This window comes from Stegostoma tigrinum, chromosome 9 (assembly GCF_030684315.1).
Source record: "Stegostoma tigrinum isolate sSteTig4 chromosome 9, sSteTig4.hap1, whole genome shotgun sequence".
Lineage (NCBI taxonomy): Eukaryota > Metazoa > Chordata > Chondrichthyes > Orectolobiformes > Stegostomatidae > Stegostoma > Stegostoma tigrinum.
The window spans coordinates 27,000,274-27,026,462 of NC_081362.1; the positions used below are offsets into that span (position 1 = coordinate 27,000,274).

General features: G+C 40.5%; 1 protein-coding gene across 1 annotated transcript in view; it reads right to left on the bottom strand.

Annotated features, from left to right (window-relative positions):
* si:ch211-140l13.3 (centromere protein J) overlaps window positions 1–26,189 on the bottom strand; it is a 169,064-nt gene that overhangs the window by 118,971 nt on the left and 23,904 nt on the right. The window contains exons 3-5 of the mRNA XM_059648436.1: window positions 8,975–9,226; window positions 5,186–5,296; window positions 1,767–1,911 (exon numbers count right to left, since the gene is read on the bottom strand). Coding sequence (XP_059504419.1) covers window positions 1,767–1,911; window positions 5,186–5,296; window positions 8,975–9,226 — 508 coding nt within the window. The remainder of the gene's footprint in view (window positions 1–1,766; window positions 1,912–5,185; window positions 5,297–8,974; window positions 9,227–26,189) is intronic.

Sequence of the window (26,189 nt, forward strand, 5' to 3'; positions counted from 1 at the left end):
TCTATTAGATCAGACTTTCTTAACTAACAGTTCAATGTAGCCTCCTACCAAGTCTTCAAACAAATCTTCAAATGATTCTTCAAATCTTTAATTACATGATTTTCAAAGCAACTGTTAAAATAGAATTTGTGGAATGGTATTTCATAGTAGTTGTTACAACACACAAATTTAAAATGTTTGCTGCATGAGTAAGTTCATGAGAGGTGTGAGATTCGCCACTCCTTTAATGGTCAGCTAATGAATTAGTGGATAGGCACCTTTAGACATGGCCCTTACATGACTGTGAGCAATATTTTCTTCAAATTCTAGCAGATTGAAATTTAATGATCTCATCGGGCATGTTGAGGAAACCTTCCCCTTTCATTCTTTCTGTAAAGATCTGAAGAACCCTACACTCTCACTTCAACTCCCACCCCCCACCTCCTACCTACCAGCCTCATCCCAACCTCCTTGATCTGTCTGTCTTCCTTTGACTGACCAAGCTCCATCCCAACTCCCCTTTACTCTACACTCACGTTTACTGGCTCCATCCCGGCCTCCTTGACCTGTCTGTTTCCTTTCCACCTATCTGCTCCGTTGTCCACCTTTCATCCACCTCCCTCTCTCTTTCTACTTATTTCAGAATCCCCTTTCCCCTCCCCCAGTTTTGAAGAAGGATCCAGGCCCAAAACGTCAGCTTTCCTGCTCCTCTGCGGCTGCTTAGCCTGCCATGTTCATCCAGCTCTATACTTTGTTATCAGTTCATTGAACCTATATTCTGTTCTTAAAGATGCTACACTGCTTCAACTTTTGGTTATACTTATCAAATATTATCAAATAAACAATGGTAAACTGATTCAGAAATATGGAAGGTGAAAACCTCTCCTGGTTTAACAAAAATTACTACAAGAGTGAAGTGAGATAGAGAAGCAAAATGTGTAGGAACAGTGATCCAGAACTTAGAGCCGAAGCAAGTAAAGGCAAGGGCACCATTGGTGAGGCAATTATAACTGAGAATGTACAAGAGGCCAGAATTAAAGGAATGCCAATATTTTGCAGAGTTGTCGCTCTGGAGTAGATTAAAGAGATAAGGATGGACAAGACCATGTGAAATTTGAAAACGAAGATGAAAATTTTAAAGTCACTATGCTACTTGACTAGGAGTCAAGGAAGTTCAGAAAGCACTGGAGTGTTAGGACATTCTGGATGGAGACTGCTGTTGTGAAACTTGAAAGTGTTCAGAAAAGATTTACAAAGATGTTACCAGGGTTGGAGGGTTTGAAGTATAGGGAGAGGCTGATTAGGCTGGGGCTATTTTTCATGGAGCATCAGAGGCTGAGAGGTGACCTTATAGAGATTTATAAAATCATGAATGGCGGGAATAGGATGAACACTCAAGGTCTTTTCCCGGTTGGGGAGTCCAAAACTAGAGGGCATAGGTTTAAGGTGAGAGAAGAAAGATTTAAAAGGGACCTAAGGAGCAACTTGTTCACACTGAGTATGGTGACATGTATAGAACAAGCTGACAGAGGATGTGATGGAGGTTAGTACACTAATAATACTTAAAAGGCATCTGGATGTGTATATGAATAGGAAGGATTTAGATGGATGTGGGCCAAATCCTGGCAAATGGAACTAGATTAATTTAGAATATCTAGTTGGTATAGATGGTATGGCCAAATTGTGACACACAATAAAAGGACAAACCAAAAATGCTTGAAAATAAAAGAAATCTTTCAATGATATATAAGAGAAAACATTCAGTACGAGATATCCTTTACTCTTACCTTTCCTCTGGAACGTCTGGTTTCTTCGAATTTCCTTGAATACCAAATGGAGTGACAGCATGTTGCTCTAATTGTAGTTCACTTTTATCCTCGATGATTGGAGAAAGATTCCTAGGACAGTTTTCATCCTTATGGATACACTCATCTACAGAAATGTTGGAATTTAATTCAATTCTTTTAAGCAGCTGCAACATTATGTCACCACAAATACTTTTATGTGATAATATATCTTGGTCCAAGGATGAAATGCTTGAACAATTCATGTCCTTTTAGCAAAGCATATCCAGTTTCAAATTTGTTAGCTGTTGGATGGGGAGCAGAACAATTTACTTGTTTTTCCTAATTCTGTATCTTATGTTGTATCCTGTGTCTTATTATACCTGGATGAAACATCAAGCTTGAGAAAAACAGACATTCAGAGGCTAGAAAATTGCAAATTGTGGTTCTAGGGAAGCAGAAAGTAGTTTGTGATAAGACAAGATTGATGAAGATGACCTCAACATGGTGAAGGAGGAAATATTATCAATGAGTACTCTATTCTAAGTCAAGAACACTTGTTAAGAAGATGACTGAAGAAAGATTAAATGTAGATCAAGAGGAAGATTGAGACTTATGAGTTTGACATCCTGAAATTGAAAGGAGAAGCACCTGCAAGCAATTGAAAAGCACAAAATGAAGGAGTAGAGAATGAACAGAGTATCTACCCTTAGGCAAATCACTAACGCACTATTAGACGTTGTATGCCATTTGGCTACTTGGCATTCTTGAATAAGTATGTCAGGTTATTGAAAACTTGACCTGATTCATGAACGGTTTTGCACTATGGACTTGCACTCAAAGAGAAACCAGCCTTGTTTCATATTGCATATTTACCACTTATTACAGAAATTAGAAGTCCAATACATTTACTTTGTTGAAGTTCAAAATAGAAATGCAAGTGCAGAGTACTAACCAGTTATGTACTATTTATCAAGTGCATGTAGGTGATTTTTAAAACATTTGTATGCCTAACTTTGTTTATTGAATCAGCTATCATATGTTGGTGACAGAAGACAACGTTTTCAAGTGCAACCTGACTAGAAATCCAGTACCAGTCTGGTAATCCAGAATTCTGGTGAATGCTCTGGAGACATGTTTCAATCCCACCATGGTAGATGGTGAAAACTGAATTCAATAAATATCTGGAATAAAAATCTAGACTAATGACTAGCATGTAACTACTGTTAATTGTTATTAAACTCTTTTGGTTCATGAATGCCCTTTGGGAAGGAAATCTTTGCTCTGTAATCAAGTGTAGATTACACTAAACAATGTGGGTGATTGCTAACTGCCCGCTGGACAATTACAGATGGCAATAAGTGCTGGCAGTAGCCAGTAGTGCTTACATTCCATGGCCATTTTTGTTTAGAAAAGCACAAACTGGCCATCCTTCAGCGGAATATGGAGAATGCCATGCAAATAACTTGCTTCATAACACTTTGGGGTGCTTGGGAATATTGAAAAATCTGTTGGTCAGATTAGGAATGATGGAGATTCATTTCCTAGATGAAGAACAGAATAAACTTGGATTTCCAACAGATAGGCATTGAAGAGTTAACCAAATGATGTATATTTACACTTGCACATATTCATACACATACACATAATTGCCAGAGAGCCCATGTAGTCAGTAAATGAGTCACATCAGGACTTTTACGCCTACTCAGCTCAAAGTAGGATTATCCCAGCCAGAGGAACGAAAGGTATACCACAAGTAGCATCAGTTTTAGATTGGAAAGGTAAAAAGCTAAGTTAATGTGTTCTGCACTTTGTTATGATTCAGCAACTCTACTGGCAAGACCTGGTTTTGGGGAAGCTAAATATTTTGCGAGAACAGAACTGGAATCACTCCTGAAACTCACTGTTGATATTTATACAAGATAATGGTTACTTGAACCAGAAGATATACCAGAAGAATCCAAACAACAGAGGAACTGTACAACATCTTCAGAAGGAGAGCAGAAACAAATAATTATGACAATAAAGAAAAGGTATTTGAATTGGGGCAAATAACCCTAGACAATATATCTTGGACTATAGCAGAATAAGGCAAAGCCAGTCAAGCAATAAGAAACAGAAATATTGCAAGCATAGGGGCAGGTCTCTGAGCTAATAAAGAGTCTGGTTCAGGGACAGTAGGAACTGCTGATGCTGAAGAATCTGAGATAACAAGGTGAAGAGCTGGATGAACACAGCAGGCCAAGCAGCATAGAGGAGCAAGAAAGCTGATGTTTCGGGTTTGGACCCTTCTTCAGAAATGGAGCAGACCCGAAGCATTAGCTTTCCTGCTCCTTTGATGTTGTTTGGCCTGCTGTGTTCATCCAGCTCTACACTTTGTTATCTCTAAAGTCTTTGGTGTTGTTTTTCTGCACATATTGTAATTCCACTATATTGTTCCCTGATCATAGCTTTTATATTTATCCTTTTCAGTAAATGACTCAATCACTTTGGAAGTTAGAAGTATTTATAGTCTCACCTCCAGGTTTCTGGGAGACAATTACATATGCTAACCATTCTCTGTATTTTCCCCCAGTTCCGCCTTCACGTGTTCTGTGATAATGCTTAATTTGTCAATCTCCATATCTGCCTTTTCAACCAAAGTAAGTTAAAATGTTGTTTTGCCAAAGCGACTTCTGTAATCTTCAGGATAAGGTAATCCAACAAACTTCTCAGCTCCAATCAAAATGTTCAAATTTTCATGTCTCCTAGAGTGGCATGTTGGCACAATGGTTAGCTCTGTTGTCTCACAGCACTAGGTATCTGGGTTTGATTCCAGCCTCGAGTGACTCTCTGTGTGGAGTTTGCACATTTGCCCTGTGACCGTATGTGTATTTCTGCAGGTGCTCCGGTTTCCACCTACAGTCTAAAAAACATGCAGGCTAATTGGATACATTGCCCCATAATATCCAAGGATGATTAGCCATGGTTAATACAGGGTGTTGTGGATAAGTTATATAGTGTTTGTCACAAGGTCAGCAAAGTGGATCTCACAGCGTATGAATGCCCTGATTGGGGCTGTTAATTTGGTCCAATCAGGGAGCCCTGGCTGACAGATATATAATGGAGCGTCAGAGGATCTGTTCACTCTGAGAACTGTGTCTTAAGAAGCTGGATCAGTGTCAAAGAAAATTTGCAGGAAAATTAGGACATGCCAGCAATCACTGACATTTTAAACATCCTTTTGGCTGGGTCAATGGAGTGTGAGGCTGCTACACTGCTCTGTCAAAGCCCCTTAACTTTTGCGACAAATTAATCTGACCAAGAAGAAATTAAAGTTAAGTATATTATTTACTTCTACAATAGGTAGAGTATCTTAAAACAAAAGTTTGTTTGTTTGTAAGATTTCCTTTGCCTCCAAACAATTTGCGTTTTAATCTTACCTACACTCGTTTCTGCTTCCTCTGCCTGAATTTGTTGTCCAGAAACATGTATCTCAGGTTTCTCATTAGATGATCGCTGCACCAAAATAGAATTTTCAGCCATCGAATCACCTATCACACAAAACCCAAAGAGTTTGATAGCAAGAATCTTAAAGAATATCAATTACAGTTATTTCAACTAATACTGTTATAAAACATGAACTTTCACAGATCACAAATGTATAATGTTCATTGAAGTACTGTAATACTGTAATTAAAGACTTACATTCCAAACAGCCTAGCCAGGAGACCTGAGTTCAAGTCATACCAGTGTAATAGCATTTCTAAATACTTTGATCAGTAAATATCGAATACATGATACATTTATTCATACCATAGTAAGTGTCATGAAATTTTTTCTAATTTGTATACCCTCACTAATTTTGGAAATACGCAGATCAGACACAGCATGAACAGGCTACTGTAACAGTACAATATATTGCATTGCATTGCTTTGCCATAGTCTTACCAGATCATAGGACTGTTCTCTAATTAGAGACGATTGGTGGTGATTTAACCTGAGGGCCACTATATCTCAGATGAGGGGAGAGGCTGAGAACGAGAGTCCTTCATGACAAACTCAGCCAGTGATGGGAATTGAATCCAAGCTGTTGGCATCACACTGACCCCTGCACAATATATTATCAACCCCAAGGCACTTACAGTTTTCCAAGCAAGATACTCCTCATTTCAGCCCTACCACTGAAGGGAAGAGAGAAATCTTTCCCTCAAGAAGAGACAATAGTAGGGAAACAGCTAGGTGTTAGAGCTAATTATGTTATGCTTCAAGATTTTAAATGGGAAGACCATAAGTGTGACAAAAATCAGGTTAACAGATTGAAGATAAGCTGATTTTGAGGGGTCATGAGTAGCACTTGAGAAAATAGAATGGACAACAATATTGACATACAACTTGGAATGTAGATTGACAGAGTTCAAAAAAATGAACAAACTAGTCACAAATTATGTACCATGGTGGGACATAACAGTAAAGTTAATGGTAATGAAAATATATGCAGTAGATAAATGATAATGAAGTGTGATATTGGAGAATACAAAGAAATTAGGAAGTAGAAATAACAATTAGGCAGGTCAACAAGAACTGTGAAATAAATTTTCATAGTTAATGTATATTTTGAAGATTGTAAATATATAGCTTTGTCATATGGAAACAGTAAAGAAAGAACAAACTTGTCTCACAGTAAAAAATTAGCTAGCTCAGGGGAAGTCGACTGTTCAACAGCTCAAAACTGAGCTGGAGCAGGTTGATCACTTGTTTTGGTCTGATCTTCAGAGAAATCCAAGTGAAATGGTTTACTCGTAATTGTAAGCATAAAGGTAATATTTTAAGTTTTTTTTTGTAGTGTCCAATGTAGTAACCAATGTCTAACAAAGACATTGGTTAGATTCCATTGTTAGAACTGCCTTGGGTTATTGATACCCAGAGTAAACCTGAGGGACTAGAGTAAGTGGGAATTAAGGCCTACACATTGAAGGTGTGAAAATACTTGACAAGTACCTTTCCTCAGTTGGCTAATATCTTTATCATATACTGTCGGTTCTCGTGTTTTTAATGGGTGCTAATAATTCTGCACCAAGGAAAATTGAAATCTGATTTTCATTCTTCTATTCAAGATGGAGAATTAAAACTCAATGGGGGTGAATGTGCATTTTGTACTCTGGTCAGGCATTACCCATCGAGGTAGGCAACTTGAGTAAGGAAATTTCCCAATGCGAGAGACTACCTCAGTTTAAAATATCATCTGGCCACACTCAATTTTTGGTCTGACGAGTGGTTGCATGTCAGTCTCGTACCCATCAACTCTGGAAGCAGATCCTAGGCAGCCTTGGGAGTGGAGTTGATAACTCCACTGTTTAGAGTTAAACCTGGTCCAAAGGAAGATAGTTGTGATTGTGGAAGGTCTGACTTTTCAGTTACAGAAATCTCTGTTGGCTGTACTCCAGATAGTATTCAACCATCTCCAGCTGCTTCATCAATGAACTTCCCTCCATCATAAGGTCAGAAATGAACAGGTTCACTGATGATCGCAGATTCCTCAGATATTCGAACAGTCCATGTCCAATTGCAGCAAGACCTGGTCAATATCCAGGCTTTGGTTGACAAGTGGCAAATAATATTGTGCCGCACAAATATCAGATAATGGCCATATTAACCAGAGAGAAAATAAACATCGCTCCCTTGACGTTCAATGACATCACCCACTGTCAACAATCTGGTTACTGTTGAGCAGAAACCAAACTGGACTAGCCATATTAATACAGTGGATAAAAAAGCAGAGCAGGCCAGAAGATAGGAATTGTATAGTGAGAACCTCCTCCCAATTTCTCCTAAAATCTGTCCAGGATCTACAAGAAAAATGTCAGGAGCATGATGAAATTCTCCAGAATAATATTCAGCTCCAACAACAGTCATGAAGCTTGATGCCATGCAAGGTAAAGCAGCCTGCTTGATTATCACCATATCAACAAACATCCATTTCCTCCACCATTGATGCTCAGTAGCAGCAGTGTGTACCATCTACAAGATGCTCTGCAGAAATTCATCAATGCTCCTTACAGAGCATTTTCTGAACCCATGACCACTTTCATCTAGAAGGACAAGGGCATTAGACACATGGGAACAGAACGACCTGCAAGTTCCCTCCATGCCTCTTATTATCCTGACTTGTAAATATATTGCTGTCACTGATCCTGGGTTAAGATCCTGGGAACCCTCCCTGATGAGATTGTGGACCACCAAAACAAATGGTTTGCAATGGTACAAGGCATGAACTCACCACCACCTTCTCAAGGACAACCAGGAATGGCCAATAAATACTGACCCCATCAGGAACACCCACATTCCACCATTTTTTTAAAAATCACCTCTACGGAATTTACGCGCTCCAATCTCCTATTTCTATGTTCATTAACACATGACACTGGGAATAATCTGGAGAGTACATCCTCTAGATTCCGGATTTTTAATGTTTTTCCCAATTCCTTAAACTCTACCTTCAGGATCTCATCCCTTTTCCTACCTATGTCCTTGCTTCCAAATATGGATCACAACCTCTTTTTCTGCACCCACCCATTCCAGAATAATCCACAACTGCTCAGTGACCCTGGCACCAGAGAAGTAACATACTATCCTGAATCCATGACTACAGCCACAAAACAACTAACTGTTCTCCTAATTTTAGAAGCCTTTGACAATATTCCTGCCCCAATCTTCCTTGTACTGCCCTGCACAGTTGAGCTACTATGCTCCCATCCACCCAGTTCTGGTTGCACAACCCCAGCTAAACAATTAGCCTCATCAATATTTGAAACTGAGTACAGCTGGTGAGTAAGATGAACTCAGAGGGCTCTTACACTATCTGCTTGTTTCTTTTTGACGCATTCACTGTCCCCTGTGTACCCTTAAGCTATAGGGTAGCCACAGCTATAAACAGACTGTCAATGTACCTCTCAACCTTAAGGATGCACAGTGGCACTAGCAGTCGCTCAAGCTGCAACTGACAATACTTCCTATACAAATCATTAAGCAAGACACAAGAATAAACCTGCAGGTCCCACACTGCATGGAATGTACATTCTCAAGCTAGGAGCCATCCTATCTTTACCTTACTTACTAACTAATAACTTTGTTACTGCTACACCCTACAGAATGGAACTGTTGCCTTGTTGTATGTCGACTAAGAATATTTCCATTTACTTTAGTTCTGATGTAAAGCCTTAGTGACTAACCTGAGTCTCGAGGCGGAGGTGGACACATCGCTGTCTGAAAAGGATCACTACTCACTGATGATGCAGATACACTTTCCTGTGCTGGAGATTGGATTATTTGGACTAATGGAATGCAAAATGATCCTTTTGTATTTGAAGGATTTTCATTAGCAGAAGGGCCAGAGAACTGAAAAGCAGTTGTGTTGATCCCTGGAGACAAGGCTGCAGAGAGACTAGTCAATGGAGATGAGAATCCTATCGGCAAAGTAAAACCTACAGTGAACACAAATTGACATTACAGAAAGAAAAAGAGTTGCATTTATATAACAACCTTCACGAGCTTAGGTCATCATAATGTATATCTGAGCAAGTAAAATACTTTTGACATATCATAGGGTACTGAAACAAACTTGCTTTTTTTTCCCACTGGCCAGTTGAAAGTTTGGTGGAGATCTGACAGGCCATTTAAAAATTTACAGGTTTTGTAGGGTGGAAGCTGGAAGATATTTTCATATAGGAGTTTATTACGAAATGCTTTACCACAGTGACTACTACTGTAGAAACTCTAGTATAATTTTTCTATTATTTGGAAACAAAGAATATAAAAGGGTATCAGACCATAGCGCTCAAGTTGAAGATAGAATGGGCTGAATGGTCTAAAAGCTGCAATTCCAAAATTCCACATGTTTCAGTCAATTTGCTCTACTAATTCTGCATGACAATGAATGCAAAGTATGAAATCTTCAGAGACTGTGACATTAAACACCCAAATTCATTCTGATGATATGACTCCAGCTAACGATAATACTGGATAGGTCAGATCCCATGGTTACTGTGAAAATTAATTACTGAACATATTTACAAGGGCTACTCCTGATTCTTAATAAAATAACACAAAAGAAAATAAAGCAAAGTATATGATTTACAGAGATGTTAACATAACCAGTTGAAACAAATATTCATCTTTTGTCCCAGCAATTGCATTAACAGATACGCAACCCATTGAAATATCATTCCCATTACAACTATTTAATTTCTTAGTTAATTGATTCCAGTTTTGAAGGTCTAGAACCACTTTTCCAGTTCTGACAGTCGAAGCATCTTTTAATTTCTGAGAGATTGAGAATTTCTCTATAAACTCACACTGTTTGAGACTTCAAAAAAATTAATCTCCTCTTCTGCTAGGGTGTAACTGTTTGTTCTGGACTGAATTCAAACTATTAGTGGCCTGTATTCTGTTTTCTCTATGTTATAAAAAGTGTTCCCTTTATTGTTTTCTTTTACATAGACCCCCAAGGTCTACTTGCGGCAGCAATTTCTGTAACCATTAAGCCAATGCTTGGACAGCATTGGTTAATCAATTACCATGCGCAGACCCTCGGAGCAGTTGTATCCACAGCCGTGCAGCTTGAGGGAGGTGGTAATCATAATCAATTAGCATCATGTGTTAGTATCCTGCTAAGCATTTAACATAAGTCATAATGACTTTTTGGAAGTTATGTATTAGTTCACTGTTCCAAATTATTTTCTGTCTTTAAAAAATATTACCTTTCTGGAAATGAAACTACAAATTGATTTCACCTTCAGTTTAAAATTTAAATTGCAAATTATAATATTTCACCTTATCACACCAAGTATTTGAAACACCACTTCAAAACCTCTACTTTGTGTTCAATGTCTGACGGTAACATGGATCTTATTGCTCGATTATTGTTTATGGATATATAGTTTCTTAGTTTCATTTGCTGAAGATTAGATTGAAGAAGACAAGCGAGACCAGTAACAAAAACGGAAATTGCTGGAGAAACTCAGCAAGTCTGGCAGCATCTGTGGAAAGAGAAACACAGTTAATGTCAAAAGTCCAGTGACCCTTTGTCAGAACACCTTGAGAATAACAGTAACAGATGTACGCTTGCATTTTCATTTTATGAACATTGCATTCTTTATTTCTGTTTACACATGAAAGTGAGTAGCATTAGGAATTATATTCCAATCGCTGAGTGGAAATACCAAAATATTGCTACCAAATTATTCAAAGTATGATGTATATTTCATAAGTGTACTATCAAATTTCACTTTTAGAGAAAAAAAGGAATTTCAGTGACATCTTCTGATTGCTCTCCATGAGAATATGTAAATGTAACTGATGGTTTACCTGCTTGATAACTTTGCTGCTTTTACATCTCCTTGACCGAGTGACAGAAGCAAACTGATCATGGGAAAAGAGAGATTCCCGCCACAGATATTGTGAGATCCAATCTTTAATGTTAGTAGGGAATAGCACTACTACTGATTACAACGTCCAGAATTACATGTATCTGTACTGATTCCAATTTGAACAGGAAGAGTATGGATGGAAAGAATCAACATTTATACACTTCCTGAGACAGAATCTTCACTAATCAGTTGTAGACAACCAGAAAGACAGATTTAAAGTAATTAACAAAAGAACCAGAAGGGGAAATGTGTAGTCAGTTGTTACAATCTAGAAATGTTGAAGTTTGTGCCTGAAAGCTTTCTGGAAGTAGATTCAACAATAGCTCTCAAAAGGATAGCTAATGGATCTGGAAATATTCTCAAGACTACAGACAAAGGACTTTGGGAGTAGGACTAATCAGATAGTTCTGTCAAAGAGCCAGTACAGGTGCAATGTGTCAAATGGCCCCTTTCTGTGCTAAACTATTTTATGATTGTCTGAGAGCAAACTTGATCTTTCCAACAAGCATTAGTGGAAAAAATAATACAAGAAACACATTGTTTATTCAGAAGACTTTCTTAGCCACTGCCAAATTTGGTGACCATAGAAATGTAACCTGGACACTCTCACAGCCCAGTAAAGTTTCTGAACTCCTGCATTCAACAGTAAACAAGCAAGCACAGCAATTCAAAGTACAATGCTCTCAAAACTTACATTTTAAGACCAGCAATACAATATTCAAAGTAATTCAAAGTATCTAACTTGGATAGCTATAGCTATTCTGTGAATACATAGAATGACATGAATAAATATATATATATGAATAATTTTTAAACTACTTCTTTATCCCTTTGCTACACTTTGTGCTCCCCTGAATAAAATGTGTAAAACATGCCTAGACATGTCACTGACTACATTTCAAACATTAAATGGAAATCTCCCAGGTTACATGTTTAACACACCTCAATGTAAAAGTTGGCTACTGGTTATCAGAGTCTAAATCCTCAAAAATTTTAGAACACACTGATATCACTATTCTGTTGCTGAGGCAGAACAAAAGGGATATTACAGATATAATGGGAACTGCAGATGCTGGAGAATTCAAGATAACAAAGTGTGGGGCTGGATGAACACAGCAGGCCAAGCAGCATCTTAGGAGCACAAAAGCTGATGTTTCGGGCCTAGACCCTTCATCAGAAAAGGGGAATGGGGAAAGGATTCTGAAGTAAATAGGGGGAGAGGGGGAGGCAGACCGAAGATGGATAGAGGAGAAGATAGATGGAGAGGAGACTATGGGTGGGGAGGTAGGGAGGGGATAGGTCAGTCCGGGTAGGACGGACAGGTCAAGGGGGTGGGATGAGGTTAGTAGGTAGGAAATGGAGGTGTGGCTTGAGGTGGGAGGAGGGGATAGGTGAGATGAAGAACAGGTTAGGCAGGCGGGGACGAGCTGGGCTGATTTTAGGATGCAGTGGGGGGAGGGGAGATTTTGAAGCCGGTGAAATCCACATTGATACCATTGGGCTGCAGGGTTCCCAAGCAGAATATGAGCTGCTGTTCCTGCAACCTAAGGGTGGCATCATTATGGCACTGCCGGAGCCCAGGATGGATATGTCGTCTGAGGAATGGGAGGGGCAGTCAAAATGGTTTGCAACTGGGAGGTGCAGTTATTTATTGCGAACTGAGCGTAGGTGTTCTGCAAAGTGGTCCCCAAGCCTCCGCTTGGTTTCCCCAATGTAGACCCGGTGTGGCCTCCACTACATTGAGGAAACCAAGCGGAGGCTTGAGGACCACTTTGCACAACACCTACGCTTGGTTTGCAATAAACAACTGCACCTCCCAGTCGCGAATCATTTCAACTCCCCCTCCCATTCCTTAGATGACATGTCCATCCTGGGCCTACACTATTGAAGTGTTAGCTAAATCCATGTGAACACTTGCAAATTCAACCACAATGCTGTAACTGTGATAATGGGAACTGCAGATGCTGGAGAATCCAAGTTAACAAAGTGTGGAGCTGGATAAATACAGCAGGCCAAGCAGCATCTCAGGAGCACAAAAGCTGATGTTTCGGGCCTAGACCCTTCAAGGCTGCTTGGCCTGCTGTGTTCATCCAGCTCCACGCTTTGTTATCTACAATGCTGTAACTGTTGACCAATACCTCACCATCTATTGTAACACAAGCAGAAATCATCCAACCTTTGAACGCTGCAGTAAAAGCTTATTCTGAAGATATCCAATCTCACCTTTTAGCCGTATAAATAGTTATCTACCATGCAGCTCAAACTGTTTCCTTCATGACTGCAGATGTCTGAGCTCCAAGAGGTCCCGTGCAACATAAAACTGCTGTTTTCTCCCAAGATAACAGCATTCATCTTTCCACTAATATCACTCTACTAACACACTTGTTTTGTATCAGCCAGACGGTCAAGAATGCTGATGCTTGTGCTGAAGTCATATAGTTCAAAACCAGGCCCTTGAGGGCCAAAACTGCCCAAGGGCTGTTTTTCTCCACCAATGAAAATCTAAAGTTTCCTTCCAGCACTGCGGTAGCTATTAGAATAACACTGCATGGAAGCACTAAATCAGGCAAAGAGAATTGCTGGACAGGCATCAAAGGAATGCACAGGAGTGGTTACCTAACTTTGAAATGATATTTTGGATGATTTCTATGAAAAAAATGTTTTGGAATGGTTGTATTTTGGCATCTTTCATTTCAGTGTTACCACCAAGAGGATCCTGTGATGCTCTGTGACAGACAGAAGGGTGCTACTGTGGTAGAATAGGGATATGAGCTTCTCTTCAGTAAACCTGTACACAGATGAAACGATCCCATTATTCCAGGCAGATTTGTTGGCTGCCTTCTCCCTTCTTTGCTTCTCCTCATCCTCTCTTCTACTTCCTCCTTCTCAGTTACTCACCTACTCAAGCTGGCAAAGCTGAGAAAAATGGTGGTAAAAGGAAGGGTCTAGGCCTGAAACGTCAGCTTTTGTGCTCCTGAGTTGCTGCTTGGCTTGCTGTGTTCATCCAGCTTCACGCTTTATTATCTTAAAAATGGTGGTAAGGTTGTCCAGGCCATGACAAATTGCGACAGCGAATGACCTTCTTCTGTGTTATATGCTTCAGTGAATACTTCCTCCAGAGTGATCCAGGGAATGGATACTTAACCAATTATGATTTTTATTGAGACCATCATTATTTTTTGCTTATTTTTCTAAATTTTGATTTGTAACTGTGAATTTAAATCGGAAATTTAACTTTGTAGAGCAGCTTGTTTTAAAAAAGGAGGCAGCACAGTGGCTCAGTGGTTAGCAGTGTTGCCTCACAGAGCCAGGGACCCAGGTTCAATTCCAACCTCTGGTGACTGTTTGTGTGGAGTTTGTACATTCTGCCCTTGTCTGCTGGTGTTTTCTCTAGGCTCTCTGGTTTCCTCCCACAGTCCAACGATGTGCAGGTTAGATGGATTAGCGATGCTAAATTGCCCATAGTATCCAGGGATGTATAGGTTAGGTGGATTAGCTATGGGAAATGCAGGGTTATAGAGATAAAGTAGGGGTGTGAATCTGGGTAGGCTGCTCGTCACAGAGTTGGACTTATTGGGCCGACTGTTTGGTTTCCACAATGTGGGGATTCTAAACAAAAGACTGATGTTTGCTGTTGGGAACTGGCCTGGAAAGATGATGCAGGTTAGATGCTTCTCTAAGAACACTATAGACAAACTGGAGGAGGATTGAGGTAAAGAATTCAGAAAGAGGGACTGAGAAGTTCTTCAGAAGTTTAACATGAGGAATGAGGGGGTAATGGAATTTTAACAGGTTTAAAATGGATAAATCATCAGGTGTAGGAGAGAGATAATGGGAACTGCAGATGCTGGAGAATTCCAAGATAATAAAATGTGAGGCTGGATGAACACAGCAGGCCAAGCAGCATCTCAGGACCACAAAAGCTGACGTTTCGGGCCTAGACCCTTCATCAGAGAGTGTCTAGGCCCGAAACGTCAGCTTTTGTGCTCCTGAGATGCTGCTTGGCCTGCTGTGTTCATCCAGCCTCACATTTTATTATCTTGGATATCATCAGGTCTGGTGAGTTATATCCCAAGCTGTGTAGCAGACGAAGAAATGGCAGGGGCTATAACCAAAACTTTTCAGTCCTCTTTGGCCACAAGGGAGGTGCCAGAGGACCAGAGGGCAGCTAATGTGCATCCATTTTTCAAGAAGGGTAGTAAAGATAAACAGGGAATTACACACCAATGAATATTACATCGATGGTAAGGGAATTATTGGAGAAAATTCTGAAGGACAGAATTAATCTCCACTTGGAGAGACAATTTTGAGAAGATTTGTAGCTCAGGTTGAGGTTCTGGATGTGAGTTTGCTCGCTGAGCTGGAAGGTTAGTTTTCAGACGTTTCATCACCATTCTAGGTAACATCATCAGTGAGCCTCTGACGAAGTGCTGGTGTTATAGAAAACGGGACATAACACCAGCGCTTCATCAGAGGCTCACTGATGATATTACCTAGAATGGTGACAAAACGTCTGAAAACTAACCTTCCAGCTCAGCGAGCAAACTCACATGGAGAGACAATGTTTGGTCAGGGATAGTCAGCAGAACTTTGTCAGAGACAGATCATCCCTAACAAATTTTTCAAGGAGGTGATCAGATGTGTGGATGAAGGTAGTGCATTTGATGTAGTTTATATGGATTTCAACAAAAACTTTAACAAGGACCCACATGGATAACCGATAGAGATAAAAGCACATGGATTCCAGGGTAACTTGGCAAGTCAGATCCAAACCTGGCTTAATGTTAGGAAACAGATGGTGGTGGTAGAAGGCTGATTGGATGACTGGAAGCCAGTGTCCAATAGCATATCACAGGGATCAGTGCTTGGTCCCTATGTGATGGAGGAGATGATAAATAAGTTTGCAAATGACATGAAGATTAGCCAGGTATTTGACAGTGCTGAAGAAGGTCTTAGGCTGCAGGAGAATATGACCAGGTTTGGTCATAGGGGCAGATTCATGGCAAATGAAATTTAATCCTGATACGTGCAAGGTGATACACTTAGGAAGAAGTAATAAGGTGGGGGAGTACTCAATGAATAACAGGACACTAGGAAGCTCAGAAGAACAGAGGGATCCTGGGGTCATTCTCCACAGATTCATGAAGGCAGCAAGGCAGATTAATAGGGCAGTCAAGAAGTCATAAGGACCCTTCTGTTTATTAGTTATGACATGGATTATAAGAGTGGTGGGTTATGTTGGAGCTGTACAAAATTTGATTCAGTATTTGGAGTATTGTGCAATTCTGTTCACTGCATGATAGGAAGGATGTTATTGGAGAGGGTGCAGAGGAAATTCACAGGATCAACAGTTTAGCTCTGATAAAGCTCCTCTGATGCTGCTTGGCCAGCCGTGTTCATCCAGTCTATATCTTGTTACCCCAGATAATCTTGGGTTTTTTTGTTTACAGCAGAGAAAGCTGAGGGGGGAATACCTGGTGGAGGTGTATAAGATTATAAGGGGCCGTGGACAAAGTGGTCTTTTGATCAGGAATATTCAGCCGTTGCCTTAAATTGGATGGTCAATAAAGGGAATAATTTTAAGGCGGAAGGCAGGAGGTTTAGAGGGGAGAAAAGTTTTTCACTCAGAGCACGTTAGGAATGTGGAAAACACTGCCTGGGAGTGAAGTCGAGAGAGGATACCTCACAGCCTTAAAAACAAGTATTTGGATGAGCACTTGAAAGACCATAACATTCAAAGCTATGGGCGAAGTGCTGGAAAACAGGACTATTGCAGATTTAGGGTAATTATATTATTGGTTGAGATGTGATAGGCCTTCTGTACTGTATGATTCTATATAACGGACACTGCATCCAGATGGTTGAAAAGCATTTCCACCATTAGATCCTGATTTCTCAACTCTCAATGGCCAAAATTCCAGGGAGTACAAATTGAATGCTTGAAAAACACTGAAGCTTTTAGCAAAGTGCAGCAGCATTGACATTAATAACTAGAAGAAACTTGCAACCAATCTTTCAAAATGGCAACAATGTGTCCTTCATACTGCATCTCGCTTTATTACCTCAGTGATGAGACACTGCAGCAGCAGAGAAGGAAAGAAAATGAAGCAAACCCATAGTCCTGACCCCACTATCTCGTTGGACATCCTGCCCCTTTTTCACAACGATCTACAAGTCGAGAATCCACACAGAAGATTATAAACTTGAGTACACATTATCCTTGAATCGAGTGACAACCAACAACATTACCTGAACACCCGATTTTTGTTGGTAATTCTGAAATGGCAGTATGGGTTTCATTATATGCATGTTTACCAATGTATTGATGGGTTGAGCACCAGAGTCTTTACCCAGGTGGACAGTAATAATCATTATTGCAAAATAACTCTCTCTGATTTAACATGTTTCAAATCCTCAGCGATAGGCAGAGTGAAACAGAATGAGGGTATCATAAATGGTGCCAAGATTCTGCTGAACATGTCACAAATAAACTGATTATCCACAGGAGGAACCTATCACCGAAATGCTCTCCCTGACTAAGAGATCTGACATCTGGCCTGGTTCATTTTGTGGTACCTTTTGTGGTAAGGGCATATCTCCGCAGATAGTTGCAGAAATTGGATGCAAAGCTGTATATATGTAGCTATATATATTATATAAGTAGACTGACTAGAGGGGAGGCAATATTAGATTTAGGGCTAGGCAATGAACCAGGCCAGATGTCAGATCTCTTAGTCAGGGAGAGCATTTCCGTGATAGTGATCACAACTTCCTGACATTTACTATAGTCATGGAGAGGGACAGGAGCAGACGGTATGGGAAAGTATTTAAATGGTGCAGGGGGAATTATCATGCTAATAGGCAAGAACTGCGGAGCATAAATTGGGAACAGATGTTCTCAGGGAAATGTATGGCAGAAATGTGGAGGTTGTTTAGGGAGCACATGCTATGAGTTCTGGATAAGTTTGTCCTGCTGAAACAGGGAAGGGCTGGTAAGGTGAAGCAACTGTGGATGACAAGACATGTGGAGCATCTAGTCAAGAGGAAGAAGGAAGCTTACTTAAGGTTGAGAAGGCAAGGATAGCACAGGGCTCCAGAGGGTTACAAGGTAGCCAGGAAGGAACTGAAGAATGGACTTAGGAGAGCTAGAAATGAATAGAAAAAAGCCTTGGAAGGTAGGCTAAGGAAAACCCCATGATGTTCTACACTCAGTGAGGAACAAGAGGATGTCTAGAGTGAGGTGAAGGCTAATCAGGAATAGTGGAGGGAACTTGTGCATGGAGTCAGAGGAGATGGGGGGAGGTCCTTCATGAATACCTTGCTTCAGTATTCACCAGTGACAGTGACCTTGATGTTTGCGAGGACAGCATGAAACAGGCTGATATGCTCAACAGGCTGATGTTAGGAATGAGGATGTGCTAGAAATTTTGAAAAACATGAGGATAGATAAGTCCTCTGGGCCAGATGTGATATACTCAAGGTTACTACAGGAAGCGAGGGAAGATATTGCTGCGCCTTTGGTGATGATCTTTGCGTCCTCATCATCCACTGGAGTAGTATCAGGTAATTGGAGGGTGGCAAATGTTATTCCATTGTTCATGAAAGGGAAGAGGGAAAATCCTGGGAACTACAGACCAGTCAGTCTTATTTATGTGCTGGGCAAATGAGTGGAAAGGATTCTGAGAGATAGTATTTATGATTATTTGGAAAAGCATAGTTTGATTGGAAATAGTCAGAATGGCTTTGAGAGGGGCAGGTCATGCCTCACAAGCCTTACTGAATTCTTTCAGGATGTGACAAAATAAATTAATGAAGGTCGAGCAATGGATGTGGTGTATATGGATTTTAGCAAGACATTTGATATGGTTCCCCTTGGTAGGCTCATTCAGAAAGTAAGGAGTCATGTGATTCAGGGAAATATGGCTGTCTCGATACAGAATTAGCTGTCTAATAGAAGACGTACAGTGGTAGTAGATGGAAAGCATTAAGCTTAGAGCTCGGTGACCAGTGGTGTTCCACAGGGATCTGTTCTGGGACCTCTGCTCTTTGTGATCTTTACAAATGACTTGGATGAGGAAGTGGAAGGGTGGATTAGTAAGTTTGCTGATGATGCAAAGGTTGGTGGAGTTGTGGTTAGTGTAGAGGGCTGTTGTAGGTTGCAAAGGGACATTGACAGGATGCAGAGCTGGGCATATAAATGGCAGATGGAATTCAACCAGGAAAATTGTGAAGTGATTCATTTTGGAAGATCAAATTTGAATGCAGGATACAGGATGAATGACAGGATTCTTGGCAGTGTGAAGGAACAGAGCGATCTTGGGGTCCACATACATTGATCCCTCACAGTTGCTACCCAAGTTGATAGGGTTATTAAGAAGGCGTATGGTGTGTTGACTTTCGTTGGCAGGGGACTTAAGTTTAAGAGCTGCAAGGTTATACTGCAGCCCTATAAAACCCTGGTTAGACCACACTTGGAATACTGTGTTCTATCCTAGTCGCCTCATCATAGGAAGGATGTGGAAGCTTTAGAGAGGGTGCAGAGGAGATTTACCAGGATGCTGCCTGGAATGGAGGGCAGGTCTTATGAGAAAAAGTTGAGGGAGTTAGGGTTTTCTCATTGGAGCAAAGAAGGATGAGAGGTGACTTGATAGCGGTGTACAAAGTGATGAGAGGCATAGATAGAGTGGATAGCCAGAGACTTTTTTCCCAGGGCAGAAATGACTGTTACGAGGGGGCATAATTTTAAGGTGATTGGAGGACGGAATAGGGGAGATGTCAGAGGCAGGTTCATTACATAGAGAGCGGTGGGTGCATGAAATGCACTGTTGGAGGTGGTAGATAGGTGGTAGGAGTCAGATACATTGGGGACATTCAAGTTATTCCTGGATAGGCACATGGATGAAAGTGAAATATAAGGTATGCGGGGTAGTTTAATCTTAGAGTATGATCATAGATCAGCACAACATCGTGGGCTGAGGGGCATGTACTGTGCTGTACTGTTAAATGTTCTGCATATGCAATCCATGGACTACTGAATTATCGAATCATTACTTTAAAATTGTGAAAGTTTGCACACAATCTACTGTTATGTTCTTTAGACATGTAAGACTCTCAGCCAGAGTCTCTAAAAACACATTTTATTACAGGAGTTTTGTTCTATTTAAGATTGAAATCTAATTGGATACAGAACAAATATAATCTTTAATGTTGCTCCAACCCAACCAGATGCCGTTCCCCTAAGACCAGATCACTTTTATTTTCATCTAAATATTGGAGGCATACGGTAACAACACAGAACCACCAGCCTGGCAATCTTTCCTGCCTTTCTTTGGACCCTATTGATTGAATCAGCCCAACAGCATAGCTAAGCTCATGTTACTTTAGCTCTGCATTATTTCTTACAGGGAAAAGAAAACATAAAATCACCAGCTTGAACTGCTTCTGAAGCATGAATCCAGCACCACAGATATCAGTTGCAAATCCTCTTCAAAACACATTTTCGGTAAGATAGGGTTTCTGTTTGCTGATCAAATCCAACCTAATCTCCCCAAACTAGAAGTGTCAGTCGGCAGTTCTAAAGATCTGGAACTGCTCAAGTACTGGTACAAATGTCCACTGGAAGCCATGGGGGAATGTGAACCCTTAGCCATTTATTGAAGGAAATGGTGGAAAAGAAGGCAGCTACAAGGCTGTCTTTATACATCAGAACTCCACATGTCCATTACTGTCACTTTCAATGGCTTAGCATTACCTGGAAAGCAGCAATAACAGATAAGTGTGGAGGAAAATTTATAGGCGATTGGACCACACTCCCATGCTGTTTTCATAGACAATATACACAGAAGGAATGGCTAGAAGCAGTCTGTTGATAAGGGTGCTAGAAAATATAATTTGGGCAATCAGACAACACTAAGATTCAACAGTCATATTTCCCATTATTCTGGGTAGTTATGTGGATTATAGCAGAAAATTCAAGTTTATCACTTAAAAAAAGTTCTCAATATGTGAGTGAAGCTGTCAAGATTCCACATATTACCCAGCCCTACTTGAAATAACAATCGTGTGGCTAATTCGCTGACTTTAAAATGCTTTGAGTCAACCACATAGTAAGAAACTCGGGTGCATGGGCACAAGCTATGCCTGCCTCTTTGTAGGATACATGGAACAATTACTCTTCCAAAACTACACTGGCCCTATCTCCCACCGTTTCCTCCATTACATCAATGACTGTATCGGCACTGCCTCGTGCTCCCATGAGGAGCTCGAACAGTTCATCCACTTCACTAACACCTTCCACCCCAAACTTAAGTTCACCTGGACCATCTCCAATACCTCTCTCTCCTTCTTGGACTTTTCTATTTCCATCTCTGGCAACCACATGGAAACCAATATCCATTTCAAGCCTACCGACTCCCACAGCTACCTAGAGTACACCTCCTCTTACCCAGCTTCTTGAAAAAAGGCCATTCCCTATTCCCAATTCCTTCGCCTCCGCCGCATCTGCTCTCGAGATGAGATGTTCCACTCCTGGACATCCCAGATGTCCTCGTTTTTCAAGGACCACAACTTCCCGTCCACAGTGATCAAAAACACCCTCGACCGTGTCTCTCGCATTTCCTGCAACTCATTCCTCATACTCTCTGCCCACAATAATAACCAAAACAGAATCCCCCTCATTCTCAAGTACCACCCCACCACCTCCAGATCCAACGGATCATTCTCCGACACTTCTACCATCTGCAATCCGACCCCAACACCAAAAACAATTTTCCCTCCACACCCTTATCTGCTTTCCAGAGGGACCACTCTCTCCATGATTCTCTTGTCCGCTCCGCACTCCCCACCAGCCCCACCACACCTGGCACTTTTCCCTGCAACGCAGGAAGTGTTACACCTGACCCTATACCTCTCACCTCACTCCCATCCCAGATCCTAAGAAGACCTTCCACATCAAACAGATGTTCACCTGCACATCCACTAATGGGGTATACTGTATCTGCTGTTTCAGATGTGGCCTCCACTACATTGGGGAAGCCAAATGGAGGCTAGGGGACTGCATTGCGGAACACCTGCACTCGGTTCGCAACAGACAACTACACCTCCCAGTCGCGAACCATTTCAACTCCCCTCCCACTCCTCAGATGACATGTCCATTTTGGGCCTCCTGCAGTACCACAATGATGCCATCCGTAGGTTGCAGGAACAGCATCTCATATTTCGTTTGGGAACTCTGCAGCCCAATGGTATCAATGTGGGCTTCACAAGCTTCAAAATCTCCCCTCCCTCGACCGCATCCCACAACCAGCCCAGCTTGCACCTGCCTCCCTAACCTGTCCTCCCACCTATCCACCCCTCCCACCTCAAGCCACACCCCCATCTCCTACCTACTAGCCTCATCCCCCCTCCTAGACCTGTCTGTACTCCCTGAACCGACCTATCCCCTCCCCAACTCCCCACCTACACTCACCTTTACTGGCTCCAACCCTGCCTCCTTGACTGTCTGTCTCCTCTCCGCCTATCTTCTCACTTATCCATCTTCTAGCTGCCTCCCCCTTTTTCCCTATTTATTTCCCCTACCCCTCCCCCATTTCTGAAGAAGGGTCCATACCCGAAATGTCAGCTCTCCTGCTCCTCTGAAGCTGCTTCGCCTGCTGTGTTCATCCAGCTCTACACCTTGTTATCTCACTTCCAAGGCAGATGAGTTTAGGTGAAAGGTTCCCTTCTCTAAACATTGCCAACGATGGCCACTGAAGCAGGTAAATCAAATGCATACAAAAAGCATATCCAGAGAGAGAAGATAAAGGCATTTCATATCAATGTTGCAGTAGCACATTATATTGCTAGCAAGCAGATAATCTAGGCTAACAATTTGTATAGTTGAGTTTTGCAACTGTATCACTATTGAATACTGTTCATTAAGGTGCAGCAGGTATTCTCAGCAAAAGTATAAGAACAGAAACAGATTGGTCATTCAGCCCCTTGAGAGTGTTCCACCATTCTATTTATTTTCATGTGAATGTAATTGATTTACACTTCATCAAAATAAGCCTGCATCTACTCAGTAGATTCCTACCAGAGGAAAAAACTTACCAATTTCAGTCTTGAAAAGTTCAGTTGGATCAACATCAACAGCTTTTTGTACGATAGCGCAATTTGTGTAAAAATGTTAGGCAAGGGAATCAAGGATTATCAGTTACAGACGGAAATGCGGAATTCAAACTACAAAAGATCAGCCAAGATCTTATTGAATAACACAGCAGCTTTGAGGGACCAAATGGCCTACTTCTACTCCTAATTTGTATGTTTGTCAATTTCTCTATTGAAAAAAAAAGTTGAATTTCTGTTAAAAACAATATATAACTTAATTTTACATTTTCTGTGTAAGAAAGGAGAACATAGAACATGCAGTTAGTCATTTTCAGTTTCATTTGTGAGGTTGAAGTTGCAGCGCCAAAGAGCCTTGTGGTCTATTCCTGTACTTTAATGAAATTTTACAAACTTGACGTGGAGATCTAGGAATGTTATAGAATGCAATATCATGTATTAAAAAAATCAGCCCAATGACAAAAAGAAATAGAGCAATCCTGAAAGTCAATAGGTATGGGCCCATTAGTGCCAGAGTATGGAGGTGTACGAGCTAAACACTGAGTTTAGGGAACTCATGCATTTGCCACGAAGTTAAACAGTTATATCTGGTTTCGTTTATAGCTTGTTTTAGGTGTCTCAAGGAGAGACATGACTGAAGGAAAATAGGGACTGAAGGAAAATAGAATTTAGTGAGTGCACAGAAATTCACTGAAAGGAAAACGGTTGCAGCTAGACCATCCTGAGTGTGAAAAAGGAGCTTTAATGTACGGATAGTGATAGCTTTTCATTCAAGTTTGGGTGTTTTTAAGTATATTGTTAGGATAAAGCAATACTGTTTTCTGATGTCTGATAGAATGGTAGAACACAGTTAAGAGGCTGAATGACCAACCTATACTTCTGCTGACAATACTTGCTATACCTTAATAAACAGTATTCAATAGTGATACGATCACAAAACTCAAATGCAGAAAGTTAGCCTAAACTATCTGTTTGTTAGAAATCCTTTCAGCTTTTGTTTTGTCTAATGTAATATAGTCCTTGTGTTTTTGAAAATTAACATTCTATTTGTCATGTTAAAAGTACACTGGCAGCCTTTTGTCAGTGTATTCAGTAACAGACATCCATGGTTAAAAGAAAACCAAGTTAGGGTCTAATAAGCTAAGTTTCACTTTGTTTTTTCACTTGTACAGTGTTAACATCAGCTGGGATCATAAAACTGTACATTCCTTAATACTTACATTCATAAACAAAATAACTTTAAAATACAACTTTAAAGTACAATACATTATAAATGTGAATAAATTTTAAATTACGTTTCACCATTATAGTTTTATGTTGACTGGGTTCCATTTAGTGGCAGAGATTAGTCTGTGCACATAGCAGCCGTCATCCTAGGACTGTCTGCATTAAACAATACCAACCACTCTGTACAGCCTAGGATATCTGTGTAAGTTCAGGACAGAAGCCAAAATGAAGGAGTTGAGCAGCTAAGATGCCCAATGATAGCAATAAGCATGAGGTTCATTGGAAGTAAGACTGGAGGGTAGAAACAGAATCTGGGGGAAAGAGGGATTTCAGGATTGGGGCCAGGAGCAGATGCATTGTGGAAAAGGTGACAGAATAGAAAATGAGGCAAACAAGGATAAAATTAAATTACAATTTTAAATGGATGCATTAATACCATTTTATAAACAACATTACAGTGAAACATTAAGAGAATTAATGTTAAGTGAGGACTTAATGTATTATTTCAGATCATTCAGGTGAAACTGCACTGTATTCCCTTCAAGGCCAATATATTCTAGATGATATGGAAATAGTGAACACACTAAATCTTTGTCTTAAAAATCACAATGCATTAATCTCAGTCATCCAAAATGGGTGTTGGAGGTTACCCAGAATCGCACATATAGAATGGAGATTATTTTGAAATGTTGCATACTCATGATTCAGGAACTTGATTATTGACTTAGTTAAATAAAGGGCTGTTATTTGTTATGAAACACATGAAATGAAAGCTAGAGAAACAACAATGTAGATTTTATTAGAATATTTTCTAGGTGGCCACAGAATTAAGTTGGGTTGGAAGTAGTTAAAGTGATGATGACGTGAGGGTTACTAGAGTGTAGCTAAAAATGTCCACACCTGATATGAAGACTGTGGTTGTACAGAGGTTACAAAAAGGCAAGCTAGGAGAGGATTACGAGCATCACAGTGCCATTTACGTGGAGGTAGAGAATTAGAGCTGAAGAAAAAGGAGAACCTGCATTTATATAGTGCTTTTTCGAATGTCATGGTGTTTCAAAACGCTTCTAACTAAAGCAGTGCATTTCAAACATAACTACCCTTGGTAATGGAAACATGGCAGCCAATGTGTGCTCTCCAAGATTCTACAATCATAAATAGGATAATAACCAATGCAATTCAGAGACATCAACAAAAGGATAAATATTCTCCATGACTCCACAACCAATATGGTCTTCTTCAAAATTGTGCCATTCTCCTGAGAGGACAGAGAGGACCTTAATTTAAACTTTCAGCTAAAAGACAACACTTATGACAGTACAGCACTCCATCAACACTAGATTAAAGTGTCAGCTGAGATATCCATCTCAAGGTTCTTCAGTAGAATTTGAACCCATAACCATAACATGCTCTCTCAAGTAGGGGTTCTGCCACTGACCCATGCTTGATACCATAGAGAGATTGGTGAAAGAATAGAGAATTCAGAGGAGAGTGGGCAAGAGAGCTGAGGTAAAGATGTATGTGCTTCATGGAACTATGACCACCATATATTCTTGAAAAGTCAATGCAAGATTCAAAGGAAGGATTTGAAACATCTTGGGACCTTGATAACCAGTACAGTGATTCTGAATTTTAAACTTTACCCTCAGGCAATTCATCATTATCATTGTCCTCTCTTTTATGTAAA